The sequence below is a fragment of the Nilaparvata lugens genome, chromosome 1, assembly GCF_014356525.2.
Source record: "Nilaparvata lugens isolate BPH chromosome 1, ASM1435652v1, whole genome shotgun sequence".
In the NCBI taxonomy this organism is placed as follows: domain Eukaryota; kingdom Metazoa; phylum Arthropoda; class Insecta; order Hemiptera; family Delphacidae; genus Nilaparvata; species Nilaparvata lugens.
The window spans coordinates 92,062,965-92,078,759 of NC_052504.1; the positions used below are offsets into that span (position 1 = coordinate 92,062,965).

The 15,795-nt window shown below is 31.9% G+C and overlaps 1 protein-coding gene across 1 annotated transcript in view; it reads left to right on the top strand.

Annotated features, from left to right (window-relative positions):
* Nucleotides 1–15,795, top strand: part of LOC111055461 — a 209,632-nt gene that overhangs the window by 165,883 nt on the left and 27,954 nt on the right. Inside the window, exons 10-11 of the mRNA XM_039419615.1 lie at nucleotides 8,995–9,059; nucleotides 15,331–15,538. Of these exons, the coding sequence (XP_039275549.1) occupies nucleotides 8,995–9,059; nucleotides 15,331–15,538 (273 nt within the window). The remainder of the gene's footprint in view (nucleotides 1–8,994; nucleotides 9,060–15,330; nucleotides 15,539–15,795) is intronic.

The following is a 15,795-nucleotide window of genomic DNA, read 5'->3' on the forward strand; positions in this document are numbered from 1 at the left end:
TTCTTCATTATTTACTAGCAGATAACCCGTGCTTTGCGCCGGATAAAATGTTTTGTTGAAGAATGCAATCTCTTTAAGTCTAGAAAAAATGAAAAATATAAAAATTATTTGATTGTATGGTATGAGATGTTATGGTATTTCTCCATAATTGACATAGCTGAAGATGTGGTAGGTGTTACCATAGAGAAACAAAAGCATAAATAGATATCCCATTGTATAGAGCGTTTATGTTCCAACTTTTACTGTTATCTCAAGCCGATAGTCCACGTAGTTCTTTCCCGTGAAGCTTTATGACGCTTGTAGTCTCTCATATTGTGCCGTTCATACTCTCTTACCTGGTCAAAACAGTAAAAATCGACAATAATCGCCAGTAATCGGCTTGAGATAACAGTAAAAGTTGCAACATAAACGCCCTAAACCATGGGATATCTACTTACGCTATTGTTTCTCTATAATATGAATTAATTTATGAATGTATTAAAGTGGTATTGACAATATCAACGTCTTATTCTTTCAATAATAAAAATTATTCATCATTTATTCAAAATTGCATGGATAATCTTCATCACAGTGCAACATTTTTACCAAAAAAGGGGTTCATTTATTTATTTATTCATTGATAGATACAATATCATTCTCAACTATGAATGATTGGAAAAGGAAAAACAGGCTTAAAAGTCCAAAACTGTTCCTTTCCCAAATTTAGATAGAAATTGTCCAAAAATAGGTTATGTTTACACTTCATGAGTTTGATTGGTCTCGAACCCGCGACCTCTCATTCTTGAACCCCGCCTGCTACCAATCACGCCACGGAGTCACTTGGAGAAAGCTCTGTTTGGTTGGGTATTCATCGTTGCGTAAACTTTAAATCAGAAATTTTTTTTATTCATATGCAAATACAATTCAGGTAAAAACAACAGGCATTTGCCCAAAACTGCTTGTCGCAATTGAATAGATTTCAATTATTTAATTAAAATTGATTGATTAATAAGAATGAAAATAGGCCAATAACCATCCTCGGTAGATTCTGAATCTTAATGAAAATTGCAAGTTTATCAGTTCAGTGGTAGTTCATAAGTGATTATGCGTCAATCGTGTATCTCTCCTTCACCGTCCTTTTTTAAGAGAATTCCTTTATTGATTATTGATGTATTTGTTTGGGCCACCAAACAATCACGTTTTTTACTTTCCTTGCCCTATTACTATAGGTAAGGAAAGTATTGCTTTCCAAAAAAATTTAAGGTACCCTAATTTCATGTTTTCTATACGTTTCAAGGTCCCATGAGTCCAAAAACATTATTTTTGGGTGTTGGTCTGTGTGTGTCTGTGAACACGAAAACTCCATTCCTAATTAACCGATTGACTTGACATTTTAAACTTAAGGTCCTTATACCATGAGGATCCGACAATAAGAAAATCAATAAAATTCAAATCAAAATGGCGGAAAAAATGGTGGATAATGACTGAAAAAACCATGTTTTTCACGATTTTCTCGAAAATGGCTCTAACGATTTTCTTCAAATTTATACCCTAGATAGCTATTTATAAGCCCTATCAACTGACATGAGTATCATTTCTGGGAAAATTGCAGGAGCTCCGTAATATTCTTGAGAAAACTGGCGGATAATTACTAAAAAACCATGTTTTTCACGATTTTCTCAAAAATGACTTGACCGATTTTTTTCATACCCTGTATAGTTTTATATCAGCTCTATTAACTAGCATGAGTCTCCTCCCTGAAAAACTAACAGGGTGTCCACCCCATCCTTGAGAAATTTACTTTGTAACCTCCTTCTCGTGCTTGAGGTGGGTGGGTAGAGCAGTTTATTCAAAAGAACACACGTCGATATTTTATTTGTAGAACAGCTGTTATGACAACTTTTAAAAAATCCTCAACTTTCATAATTCAAACAAAGGAAAATGTACTCTGAAAACAATAACAATAGTATAATCGTAGTTTTAATAAAATTATTTAGCCGCCAATCGGCATAATGTTATTCCCCTAGATTATCCTCATTTAAGGATAGATCAATGAGCAAGGAAAGTTGTGTGAGTGTACCACACCAGATTTTTAATTCGTGTCATCTTAACTTATCCCGTTCCTTTTCAAGATTCTCATTTCACAACAACGTCACTCATCGTTTGTACAGAATCATGGCACAAATACATGGTGGAACATGACTTCAAACAATATTCCCTCAGAAATATTGTGAGAAAACAGACGGTTACGTTCTAACAGAACAAACCTACTTTGCTCACTGTACTGTGCGGCAAAGGACCACTAACCTTTTCAAACATTTTTACTGCTGCTTCCAATGTAACCTGACAGCACACCTGCACTCTCTCAGAGCTTCTTATGTTTGTCCTTGTCTTGGCTAAAGCCTTGAAAAATACTTGAGATGAAAAATACAATAGTTCTCCAAAGCTCGTGTTAGGCCTGTGTACGCGCGCCTTTCTACAACGTAAATGGAGCTTAAGATTATAGATTACATAATAAGATTTAGTAGAGATTAAGATCACAGTTACATAATTTATTTATTTATTTACAATGGAGACAACGGGTTTCCCCAAACATGTCTCCTTTACAAGAAAATGCAAAATCTTAAAATATAATATATAGAAAAATACAATAATTAAAAAATATATAATAATATGAAAAGATGAGATGATAATCGTCCATGATGTTGTGAGTTCAGATTTAAGGTAGGTGCACACAGATCGTCATCGGACGGACGGCACGGATCGGACGATTAGATTTGATGCATTGTTTTCAATTGGAGTGCGCATGCCTATACGATACGGAACTGTATGCGCACTCCAAATGAGACCAATGCATCACATTGAATCGTCCGATGCGTGTCGTCCGTCATCGTCCGATGCGTGTCGTCCGTCCGATGACGATCTCTGTGCGCCTACCTTTATAGATTGATTACTGAGATTCTATAATGTTACTGATATATTCGTTTCAAGGGTTTCAAGGTCATTTATATGTAGATGTTTTATCAATTCTAAACCTAAACTGTATGCGAGTGTGAATGAAGTATAGCACAAATTCGTTGAATTTTCCACTTATATTGATTAATCACCAAAAATCACTTATAATTATGATTTATTGATCATCAAATCATCACAATATTTGGAGAGAAACAATAGTTTATCCTCACAAAACTGTATCTCAACCATATTTCACTGTACTATCCAAAATTATACACAAACAAGTTCAGTTAGAATAAGGTTTGGTGTATCGTTTAATTTTGAACTAGATTTCCAGATTTAAAGTAGAAAACAATTTTTCATTATTATTATCAAAGCGCTACTATTGAAAAATTATTTCTCATCGAATATTCATCTAGCTGTTCACCCTGTTGTCAATATTTGCAGTAGCAGAAGTCTTCGGGGTGAATTACAGTATTCAATTTGGATTTTCGTTTAATAATAATAATTAATTCATTAGCATTTGAATAATTGCAATATCTCAGTAATTTCCTAAACAATTTTTCACAATAATTTTTCAATTTTTAACAATTTTTCATTTCTCACATAAAAAATACACAGAGATAATAAACAATGAAATTATGTGTTTGTGTGTGAACTAAGAGGTGCTGTCAAGGAAAATCATGTGAGGAAAACCCCAATAATTAATAAAAATAAATAAATATAATTCTATTGTCATTGAACTGATCTTAGTTACAGGTCATATTCTAATTCACCACAAATTCTAACACACAACAAATTCAATACAAACACACATACGTCTAAAGATATAAAGTGAAGTCACTTAGTAATGGGTTGAAGCATGACCCTGTCTAAATTTACATAATTAGGCTATAATAAGGTAACTATAAAATATTTAGTCCATTTCTAATAAAAATCACAAGTTAATTCAATTAATTAAATTATTTTAGTCGATAATTCCAATATTTTATTCTTACAAGAGATCCGTAAGACTCTTTGTTTGTTATAATTTGTTATGAATGAAAATGTCTCAAATTAATATAAATGTCACAATGTTTAAAATGCTAATGTTTGTGCAAGATCAAATCAATTCTCAATTTAGTATTGTCAATACTTCTTATCAGTTGTTGAAATAGAAACGCAGACCAATCCAACCCAGTTCAGATTACCTGGGGAATTTAATAATCAATTGTATCTGAAAAATTCGGTATTACGATGACGCAGAAAAAGCATAAAAAGTCGTAATCTGAAAAATAAAATACTAGTTTTTTTATAAAGTCGTATATTATTTTGAATATTACAAGCTGTTTCACAATATTTTACACAAGAAATTACACCTTACAGCAGAGTTCTCTAAACGTAGATTATTAAAAGCTTCAAGTATTTACAAGTATTACAAGCTTTAAGATTATTACAAGTATTTATCTCTAAACGTCTATTAAAATCTGTTTGACAATATCACAAGCTGAAAAGCAAGATAAAATACTAGTTTTTCATAAAATCGTATATTATTTTGAATATTACAAGCTGTTTCACAATATTTTTCACAAGAAATTACACCTTACAGCAGAGTTCTCTAAACGTAGATTATCACAAGCTATAAGTATTTACAAGTATTACAAGCTTATGATTATTACAAGTATTTATCTCTAAACGTCTATTACAAGCTTTTGACAATATCACAAGCTGGAAAGCAAGAAATCATTTGCACCTTATTGCAGAGTTCGCTGAACATTCCAAAAGCGTCACTGTTCACCAACAAACTATTCCCAAAGTTTGAAAACGTCGTCCAATAATTTGACAACATTTCCCCATAATTTGTGAGGCTCCAGATTAGCCGATAACTAATGACAAACTCCAAGCTTATTACGAATAATCTCCTCGTACATGGAAAGCATGCAGTTCAAAACAAGAGCACTGTACAGCTTTGTAGCATGTACAGTAATTACTGTTATGAATAATTAATTATGTAATTATTATTTCATGACCTGTAGAGGAACGTTGGGTTTGAACTAAATTGTGTAAACAAGATTATCCTAATGTCATTTTGCACTATTAGGATGTTGTTAATTTATTACAATTGATGACCATGATGTCAGTGAATTTGTTTTAGGACGGTATTGGATCCTTTTTTTGTTAAATCTTGATAATTTTAGGAAGTATTGAAGAATAATTAGATTCAGGAACATTCTATCATATTCGGTTTTCAATCAAATCAAATTCAAAATTTCTAGTTTATTCCTGGACTGAAAAGTGGACTCAAATCAATTCAAGTGGATAGCATAACCTATAATTTTTATTCAATCATAACTCTACCCTCATTGTATTATCATTCATCCCATCATCATCATCATCATCATCATCACCTAGGCTTAAAATACTTCTAGAAAGTCGCCTTTGTAAAATAATAAATAAATAATTGGAAGTTATAGCAATATTCTGACATTCTTCAACGTCGTTCAATTGTAATTTGTAGTATATTCATTCTATGTCTTTGAAATGAAACTAATCATTCTAAAATTAATTGAAGAAATTTTAAACTGTACTTTCATTTTCAAATATTACTGATTTTATAATATATTTTATCAATCTATTACTGATCACTGTACTGTTACAGATGCGCATATTACACTTCCACTCTAATTCTAAATGAGTTTGTGTTTCTTGAATAGTTCCAAATTTTCTTAAATAACTCAATATTATTCGTTACAAGTGGTGATTGAGTGGAATATTTCTAATTAATTTATCAGTTTAAGCCATCTAAATTCAAAATTTATAGTTTTAATGTTTATTTTGGACCAAAATTTTATAAAAATTGTACACATGAAATTCTAACCTTGTCTTGGACTTTGTCACCTATAAATTTGGAATAAAAATAGCACAAGGACTGCCTTATTATTTTATCTTTCAATGTTATTACATTAGTGTCATTTGCATTGTAAATAAATAAAAAAATAAATTCAACAGATGAAAGAATCAAAGGATTTATTTCCTTGTAATTTGACTGCAATCTAACACTTTGGTTAATTAACAGTTCAATTCTAGCTTAAATTAATAGGTTAAAGTTTGACTCTGAAGTAAATGATTATAAAGTGCTGTATAAATTCTAAAATCATGTTAACTATAGTAAGGAATGTTTGAACTCGTGGCAGGAGCACAAGATTTATTTTTCTAGTTTATGCAAATTATTCAACAAAACATTATTTATTTTCTTGTAAGACTTGTTAATTGGTGAATAAATTTTATTTGAATTTTGAAAAAAGGGGTACATCACTCCTTCACAGTCTAACTGAGCAATGCCCATGCACTGTTACTTTCAGTATTACTCACTAAAACTATGCTACATTTACACGAGATCTGTAGGCTTCTTCCTTTTCAGTCTCCTCACTGTAGTAGAGGTGTAGAGCTTGGATGTTCTGATGTTAATGTAGAGTCTCTCCATGGTTTCTGGCAGCCTTAAAATCAAAGGATGCTATTTGTCATCTGTGGACTATTACATCTCTCACTCACTGACCCTCTCTCTCTTTCTCACCTCAACATAGATCACAGTTGGACCTAACCAAACGCTGGCTGGGTCAAGGCGGGCAAATATTTGAATCGGTGGGGCACTCTATTTATTTTGTGGAACCGTCTGTGGTCGGCCTTCATCAATTGTTTGCTCTCTATGCCCCCACTATCTATGGTATTCCACATTCATTCCAAAGCACAAATAGCTAGGTGTTGCCTCTGATTAATAGCTGTTTACCTGGGTAATAGCTCAAATAATGCACATACCAGTAATGCTTTGCTAAATTGGAGGCGTTAATGAATATATTTGCAGATTATTTCAACTTCTCGGCTAAGTGTGCTCTAGACATGTAGACCTAGACGTTAATGAATGTTTTCATATTTTGTTCAAAATTTAGAATTGTATTTTCTGTTAGTTACCATCCATGATATGAATGTCTAATATTTGTTTTAAACTTGGGGCATTGTAAAGAAATCTTGTAGGAGTAGGCCACTCCAAGTGTCAAAGAGTACTTAATTTACAATTTAGAATTCTTTAGGTTTATTAATATTTTAAACATTTCTAAGCAAGCCTATTTTACTGATATAGCCATTTCTAGGATCAATTTCCATCTTCCTCTCATCATATATACTCTAAATATAACAAGTTAAGACCTGATTGTAAAATATATGTGTTGCCAAATTTTGCGAAATTGCAATCTTTCCATGCAGGACCTTATGTCTGAATATATTTAACTAGACAACTCTGCTCCGACATTGTTGTCAAATTGAACATATGCAATCTTTTGAGCTTTTTGAAAAGATAAAAATTTTGCTCATTTTGGCAACGTTGATTTTTTTGTTCAAGTCTCAACTTGCTCTTTCCAGAGTATAACCTCTCTCCTCAAGATTTCTTCATTGTAATAATGTTAACTTTTACTACTTATCCGTTATCCCATATCACATCCCAGTAATACTTTACTGGATGGTACCATTATTAATTTTTCATTATTATAGTTATAGTTAGAGAATCGAAGAATGCAGATACAAAATTAATTGATTTGTTAATGATCATCATATTTTGGATAGAATACTTTTTTAAAATTCCTGGATTATTCAGTCAGATATTTCCTCTTGAATAAAAATGAACTTACTTTATCATAATATGACATTATTATGGTTTTACGATAAGCTATTTTTATTTAATGAAATGGGGATTTAATAACATCCTTCTCTCTTATACATCAATTTGTAATTGAAATAAAAGCATTCAGGCATCCTCTCATTATTTTCAAGATATGTGTTCCAAGCTATTAAGATTTAAGACGTACTTCACTAGAAAGTATTAATTCTTCAATGTATCAGTAAGATAATTGAAGATTGTAAATACAAAATTTATTGATTTATTATTGATCATCATATTTTGGATAGAATACTTTTTTAAAATCCCTGGATTATTCAGTCAGATATTTCCTCCCAAATAAAAAATAAACTTACATTATCTTAATACGTTATTATGGTTAATAAAACAAAATAAATCTTATAGCACCCTTTATTCTTTAAAAAAACTTTAAAATAGTTGAACAACTAGTTTCGGTTTACACCATCTTCAGGCTCTAAACTAGTTGTTCAACTATTTTAAAGTTTTTTAAAGAATAAAGGGTGCTATAAGATATATTTTTTTTTATTAATTTAAAAGCAGCCCATGTCAATAAGTGTTTTATTATTATTGTTTTAGAATAAGCGATTTTCGTTTAAGAAAATGGGGATTTAATAACTTCCTTCTCTCTTATACATCAATTTCAATTCAATTCAATTTATTTCACCAAAACACAAAAACAGTACAAAGATGTGACAATCAGAAAAAAACAATAATTATTATTCTAAATATCTATATCATCCATCTGTAAAATACTGCTGGAGGTGAAGAACTACTGGCATAAGTGAAACAATTTGTAATAGAAATAGAAACATTTAGGCATCCTCTCATTATTTTCAAGATATTTGTTACACTATTACGATTTAAGATGTGAGTTTAAATTTGCATCACACTGCCTACTCATTTATCAATGACATATTTACACCACTCATTATGTTGTTCATTCATAAAACTCCAAAAGGTATTCGAAATAGTCCTTCATTTACAATATTTAAACAGGTGGCATAAGTAAGTGTTGACATGGGTGATAAGCACACAAGGTAATGTCTATGTTGACTATGTCACTAGCAGAATAAATAAGTGTAGCAAAAGAAGTCATTATCGGGAAAGAATTGTTACATCAAATTCAGTTAAGTTTGGCCTTGAGCTGTGGATAATGTCACAATACATGCATAGTAAATTAATTATCTCAGGTCCTTGAGCTTGTAAGGTCAATGTGAATGTTGAAAATATGTCGAAACATTTTGTATATCAATAAAGAATGATTTATATTGAGAACCTTTGGGAAATACTCATCAAAATGGAGGACTTTAAATTGGAAAAATCAACATTTGTCAATCTTTTTGCACTTAATTTGTTTTTTTCGATCATTTTGAAATACTTTTCTTTTTCAGGGAATGGCATGATGAAAAATCGCACAATGACAAGGAATTGTTGCCGTCTCAAAGGAATATACAAGGTAATCAAATCAAATTTATTTCCATTCAAAATACAGTTAACAAAAATAAATTAATATAAATTACATTTTTATAGAAAAAAAGTGTAATAAATACTAAAACTATAGATTTGAAAAAATAGTATCTATTCTATCATTCATTTTATTTAAATTCAAATCGTACATTTTAGAGAAAATATTCACAAATGTAACAAACTCATAAATTTGGACAATTTTGTGTAACTAAATCCGAAAATAGAAGTTTGAATAAAATATTGTTTTTCTCTTTAAATATTACATTTTATTTTTTGATTGGCTGGAAAAACTAGTCTGATTGAATAGAAAACTCTTTCTCATCGATTGAAAAAAAATTCTGAGGCTACTTTTCATAGCCTTACTGACGTGTTCAGCCTAAAATTAGAGCTTATTTCATTCTCAGAGTTTTATGTCATTATTTCCTGATTGAGTCATAATATTATCTTCTATTCGAATTGTTTTCCCGGGCACTGAAAGCTATTACTCACTGCTTTCCTCATTTTCAGTGTTTTTAATTACTTGGAATGTGTGCTGTTTTATTTAGAACTAGTAGGTAACCCGTGCTTCGCAAGGGCCTTTTTTAAAATTTTGCAAACTGAAAACTTGACGTAATAAAAAATTCAAAATTTGTGACATAGGCCTATAACCATCCTCAGTTAATAAAGAATCTTTATGCAAATTTTTAAATCAATCAGTCCAGTTGTTCAGACGTGATGATGCGTCAAACATAATTTTCCTACATAATTTCACGTACGTATATGAGCCAGCTTTTTCCATTATTATAGTAAAGATGATGGATAGATGAATGATTAATTTATCAGTATATTTGAATGAGAATAACTTTTGAACGGTTTGAGAAATCGGTGCGGTTTTTACCATTAATTTTCTCTTGAAATTCTGTATCATATGACCAGCAACGTTAGTTTTCTGTCTTCTAACTTTGGCATAATATAACTACCTTCCAATTTAAAAAAATGGCGGAAAAAAATTTTGATGCGACAGAAAATCAGTTATTATTATTCGAATAGGATCCCCAATCATACCTATCATCTAATGTCCCTTTTAAAAGAAATGTTCAGCTGCTTCTATAAAAAACAAATTAAAAACAAGACGTAATGAAATCTTGAAGAACTGAAAATAGGCATATAACCATCCTCGGTTAATAAAATTAAGAATCTATATGCAAAATTTCAAATTAATCAATTGAGTAGTTCAGATGTGATGATGCGTCAAACATAATTTTCTATTCATTACGTGTATAAGCCAGTTCTTTCCTTTATTATAGTATAGATAACTGAAGAAGACACAATACTTGAAAACCTCATAGAATCATTAAGATTTTTTTCAATACATCAATAAATTTTAGTATCGATTAGATCCTCCTCAATTTGCATCAAGCAGCCATTTCTTTTCCCAATTCCAAACAAAATACCTAAAATATTCGTTTCACTGTGAATTTGTGACTGATAGAATATAAATTATTACTTATTTTATTGTGATCTATTCATGTTTTTCTTATGAAATTCAATAATAGGCCTACAGTATGAAGACTATATGTCCATTTCATTTGTACTGGTGGCAAAATTTTACATAAAGAATAATTATTATTTGATAAAATCCAAGTTCAATTGTAATGAAAACAAATTCCTTCATAAAATAATTGATAATAATACGTTTCGAGGGAAAAAATTAAGAACAAAAAAATTGGGTAGATTCGGGGATTTGAACTGAGGAACTATCGCTCCGAAAGCGAGCGTTTTACCGTTACGCTACACGGCTACGTTCGAAAATGTTTGTCTTGTAACAGCATTTTAACCTCCTCATAAAAAACACAATTCTGGGCTTCAATAATGTAGCCTATGACGTATGGATGGAGCTGTACGGTAGCATGCATGAAATTTTAACTTTAATTCTGAAAAATCTAGAAGGAAAATTGAAATTTGGGCATCCAGGTCCACGAGATTAATATTTTTAGAATGTATGTGCAAAATTTGGAGATCTAAATCAATCCGGTTTTTCCGGTATGCAATCCACAAGTTGACATGTTTTGAGGCGAACACACGAACAAACACAACCCTACTCTCTCTTATTATATAGATTTTATCTTGAATTTTCTTCAGATTTCTTTGAATTGAAGTAAATGATTACTAGTAAGTTTCTTATGATTATTTTGAAAGGTCTACTTGAAAGATTCACTACAAAGTACTATTATTTTATTTATTTATTTATTGAGAATACATTACATGAAAAAAGTACAACTCGAAGAGATTTACAGCTAAACGCCAAAAAACCTCATTTACACAAAAAGTATGACAAAACCTCCCCTGTACTATAGTGAGGTCCACGTTATAATGGCAGTAGATAAAGATAGAAGAATAGAGATGCCGATTCTCTGTATTAATCAATTATATTTCTACACTGTCAAAAACATAATTGTCATCGTTGTGGATCTAGAAAAGGATAGTACCACCATCTTTGTCGTGTGATAGACAAGGATAGCAAGACCAAAGTTGATCAAATACTGTCATTATAACGTGGACCTCACTATAATACTGTACCTTTATTTTGTTTCATTTTCACTTGATAATGACAAGTTTAACCGAAATTAGTGTGAAAAATAGAGAAAATAAGGGTGCTAGTACTATTCTCTGTCATTAATTTTACATTTACGATTCAAACAAGAGTCATGAATTCTGGACTTTTAATTATTCTTCTATGCGATATTTGTAGTGAACTTCTTAGTTGAAAATGTCCAGCTATTATAATACAATGTCATGCATTCCAGTTTGAATATTTGTTCATAGAACCGCCATGTTTGAAAAATCTCCGCAATATATGGGCCCAAAAATATATAATAGATTACCTCAGGATGTTAGAGACATGGCGGACTTACGAAGATCCAGAGGAATGTTAAAGAGGCTGTTACTTGAAAGGCCATACTATTCTGTGGATGAGTTTCTGCAGGAGTGATATATTATTGTTCCTTGTCTTTGATTCTTCCCAGGTCCTTGTACAATGTACATAGGTACCGTACTCTTGACTAACTGCGTTTTTATATAAATACTGTATATATATATATATATATATATATTATATATATATATATATATATATATATATATATTATATATATATATATATATATATATATATATGTATATATTAATATTTCATGTGACTATTGTATAATTACAGTATTTTATAAATGTATTATGATATGTGTTAAGAACCTCCTTTAGGTTGCTCTTTTTGACTTATCCTCAGTCTGATTATTCGGATGTTTGGGATGCAATAAAAAATAATAATAATAATAGAATACCTTAATCTAAGTATCTTAATCCAAGTAGAGTGAATAAATTTTATTTGTTTTTATTTTGATTTGATCCAGTCTTAGAACAGTCTAATAGAATTTGTAATTAGATTACTCCAAGTATCTATTACCATAGAGAAACAAACGCGTAAGTAGATATCCCATGGTATAGGGCGTTTATGTCGCAACTTTTACTGTTATCTCAAGCCGATTACTATCGATTATTGTCGATTTTTACTGTTTTGACCGGGTAAGAGTGTATGAACGGCATAATATGAGAGACTACCAGCGTCATAAAGCTTCACGGGAAAGAACTACGTGGACTATCGGCTTCGAGATAACAGTAAAATTTGCGACATAAACGCCCTATGACATGGGATATCTACTTATGCTATTGTTTCTCTATGCTATTACTATTGGAATATTGCTGTTCTATTATTATTCTTGACACAGGACTGTATGTACCAAAATATATCAGGGATTTTAGAAAATAACCAATAATTCTATTAGAAAAATGACATGGTATTATATTATATCTTAGTATTTAATAATATGAGGTAATGTCTGGATGGATATTCCTTGCAAACTTCAAGCGCTTGTAAAGATTTGTTGCTAAACTTTTTCCATATGAAACGCCAAGTTATGGTTGGTTCCCTGCTTCTAAAATTGAAATAAATGCTCTCATAAATACTATAAATATTGTTGAACTTGGATGAAAAGTGAAAAACTTTTGTGAGTAAATACTTCAATATTAGCTTGTTCCAAGCATGTTTATTTTAAGTAACTCTAAACAAAAAATATTAAGAGTTTAGTTGCCAAAACAAAGAGCTAAATTAAATTGATGCACCTTGAGGACTTTATTCTTCAACAAAAGCCGTAATACACCATTAAATAATAGCACAGATTTAAGCCTTGTTTTCCTGTCTGTGGTAATAGTTACTGCAAAGACCTTTGCCTTATGCTGTACTTGAAAATGATTTATCATCAGTTGTTGCATTAACTAGAGTATAATTTAAATTAATAATGGATTTTGTATAAGATACAAGGTGCGGCAGAAAGGATGAACGGTTTTCAAAAAAGTAATATGTCGTTACCTATGCATAAAAAAACATTTATTTACAGAACAATATTCACATTATTTTACAATTTTAGAAAATTAATGTTTGAAAACAATATCTGACAGGTGACGGCCGTTTTCAGCAATGCACTTTACAAGCCGCTCTCGGAAGTTGGATTGTACTCTTTCTAACATTGCCCTGCCAATTTGTTCGACTTCCTCACGAATTGCTCCCTTTAGTTCTTGAAGTGTACGTGGCTTATGCTGGTAAACACGTGACTTCAGGAAACCCCACAAGAAGTAGTCGCACATGGAACAGGTCTGGAGAACGAGGAGGCCAATCAATGTCACCAAACCGAGAAATGATGCGACCACGAAAAACAGCCCGAATTGCTTCCATTGAATTTCTTGCTGTGTGAGCTGTCGCCCCGTCCTGCTGAAACCATACTTGCCGGATAGGAATACGTTTCCTTCTTAATTCAGGAAGGAAGAATTCAGTGAGCATCTGTCTATAACGTTCTGAGGTTACAGTTACAGTGGTCCCGTTGTCGTCTTCAAAAAAGTATGGACCAATAACAAATATACTGCACACAGCACAACAAACTGTCACCTTGGGACTGTGTAATGGTCTCTCATGCATTAATTTTGGATTTTCATCTGACCAATAACGATAGTTCTGCTGATTAACGGTACCATTCAAATGAAAATGTGCTTCATCTGTCGTAAACAAAATGATGTTTTCATTTTGGTCAAATATGGCCTCCATTTCTCGAGCAAAATTCAGCCGCTTTACATAATCGCCAGGATTCAATTGTTGAACCATGGCCATTTTGTAGGGATGAAATCCTAGATCTTTATGTAAAATACGCCTTACTGACCGATCACTGATGTTCAGTTCAGAAGAATGTCTCCTAGCAGATCGATTAGGACTACGGAGTATGGCTTGCCGAACTCTTTCCACATTTTGTGGAGTGCGTACAGTGCGATGAGCCCCTGGTGGTCGTTTATTCATTACTGTTCCTACTGAACGAAATGATTTTAACCAACGTAAAATGGTGTTACGAGTGGATTCATTTTCATTTCTTGCAAGATTGAAATGACGACGAAACTCGCGCTGAACTGTAATGATACACTCATTATTACGCACAAAACTGTCGTAAGTAAACACACGATGTTGCACATTCCACGAATCCATGATGCCGATTAAACAATGACAAGAAAAAATGGTATGATCTACCGAACACATGTTCACTTCAGCTGGCCCAATCCGACTACCCAAATCAGAATACTATCTGTTCTAAAAACATCCACCCTTCCTGCCGCACCCAGTATATCCTTAATCCCATCCAAGGGTTGATAAATAGGCTGCATACCTTGTTAGAGACTAGTTACGTGCATTTAATATCACATTAAACCGTTCAATTTCCTTTTATCTCAAGGTGAATTATTACATCTTCTTCAAGACTCTATGCTAACACTGCTTAATCTTGTGAAAATCTTGCTATTAGAGGATAATTGAATATCTTCAAATTTAAGAAGTTCTTGCCAAGATTAATTAATTTTTTATACATAAAATAATAAAGGTCAAGATCAAACTCTCCATCTTCCTGTTTTTTGTAATCGTAATTTACAATTTTTTACTTGAATTTATTAATCTCATCCATGCTTGGTAGAACTGTTTTCTGTATGAGATGATAGATGCACTTTGAAATAAGATTTAAATCTGACATTATCACAGATAATAAGAATGAGTGTTGAACACATGCCACGTTTTCAATAGATCACATAAATTAAAAATTTGTTTTAATTCAAGAGTCATGAACTACTGTATTTATCTCACTAATCCATTCTCTATTTCAATCTGTTTTATTCTGCTATTACAATTATTGCAGGATCAACGAGTGAAAGTGTTCTGCAAAAATTCAGGAAAAGTTTTTCGTTGCGCTTCTACCGAAAGGGCTTCGGGGGCAGTAAAGATGGTGACGAAGACGAGTCAGATCTGCCCTCCCGGGAGTCGCCCACCCCCACCCCGCCTCTCGGCACCGCCCCTGTAGCCCCCGCACCTCTAGTCAACAAGGATGATACCTCGGAGAAGTTCAGGTCAGTTCAGGTCTCAATTTTTATTCTAGTGAAATCAGTTGTATCCTATCTAAACATAAATAATTAATTCATAATTCATTTATTGATTCAAGGTATACAATTATCAATTATACACATAATAATTAACTATAAAAATATAATAAGATACAGATGTCGGTCCGGGCTGAAGTATATCTGTCGTAAGGTCCATTGACGTCTTAAATCATATATTTAGTGGAACCTCGATATAGAACACCTCAAGGGACCGCTCATACATG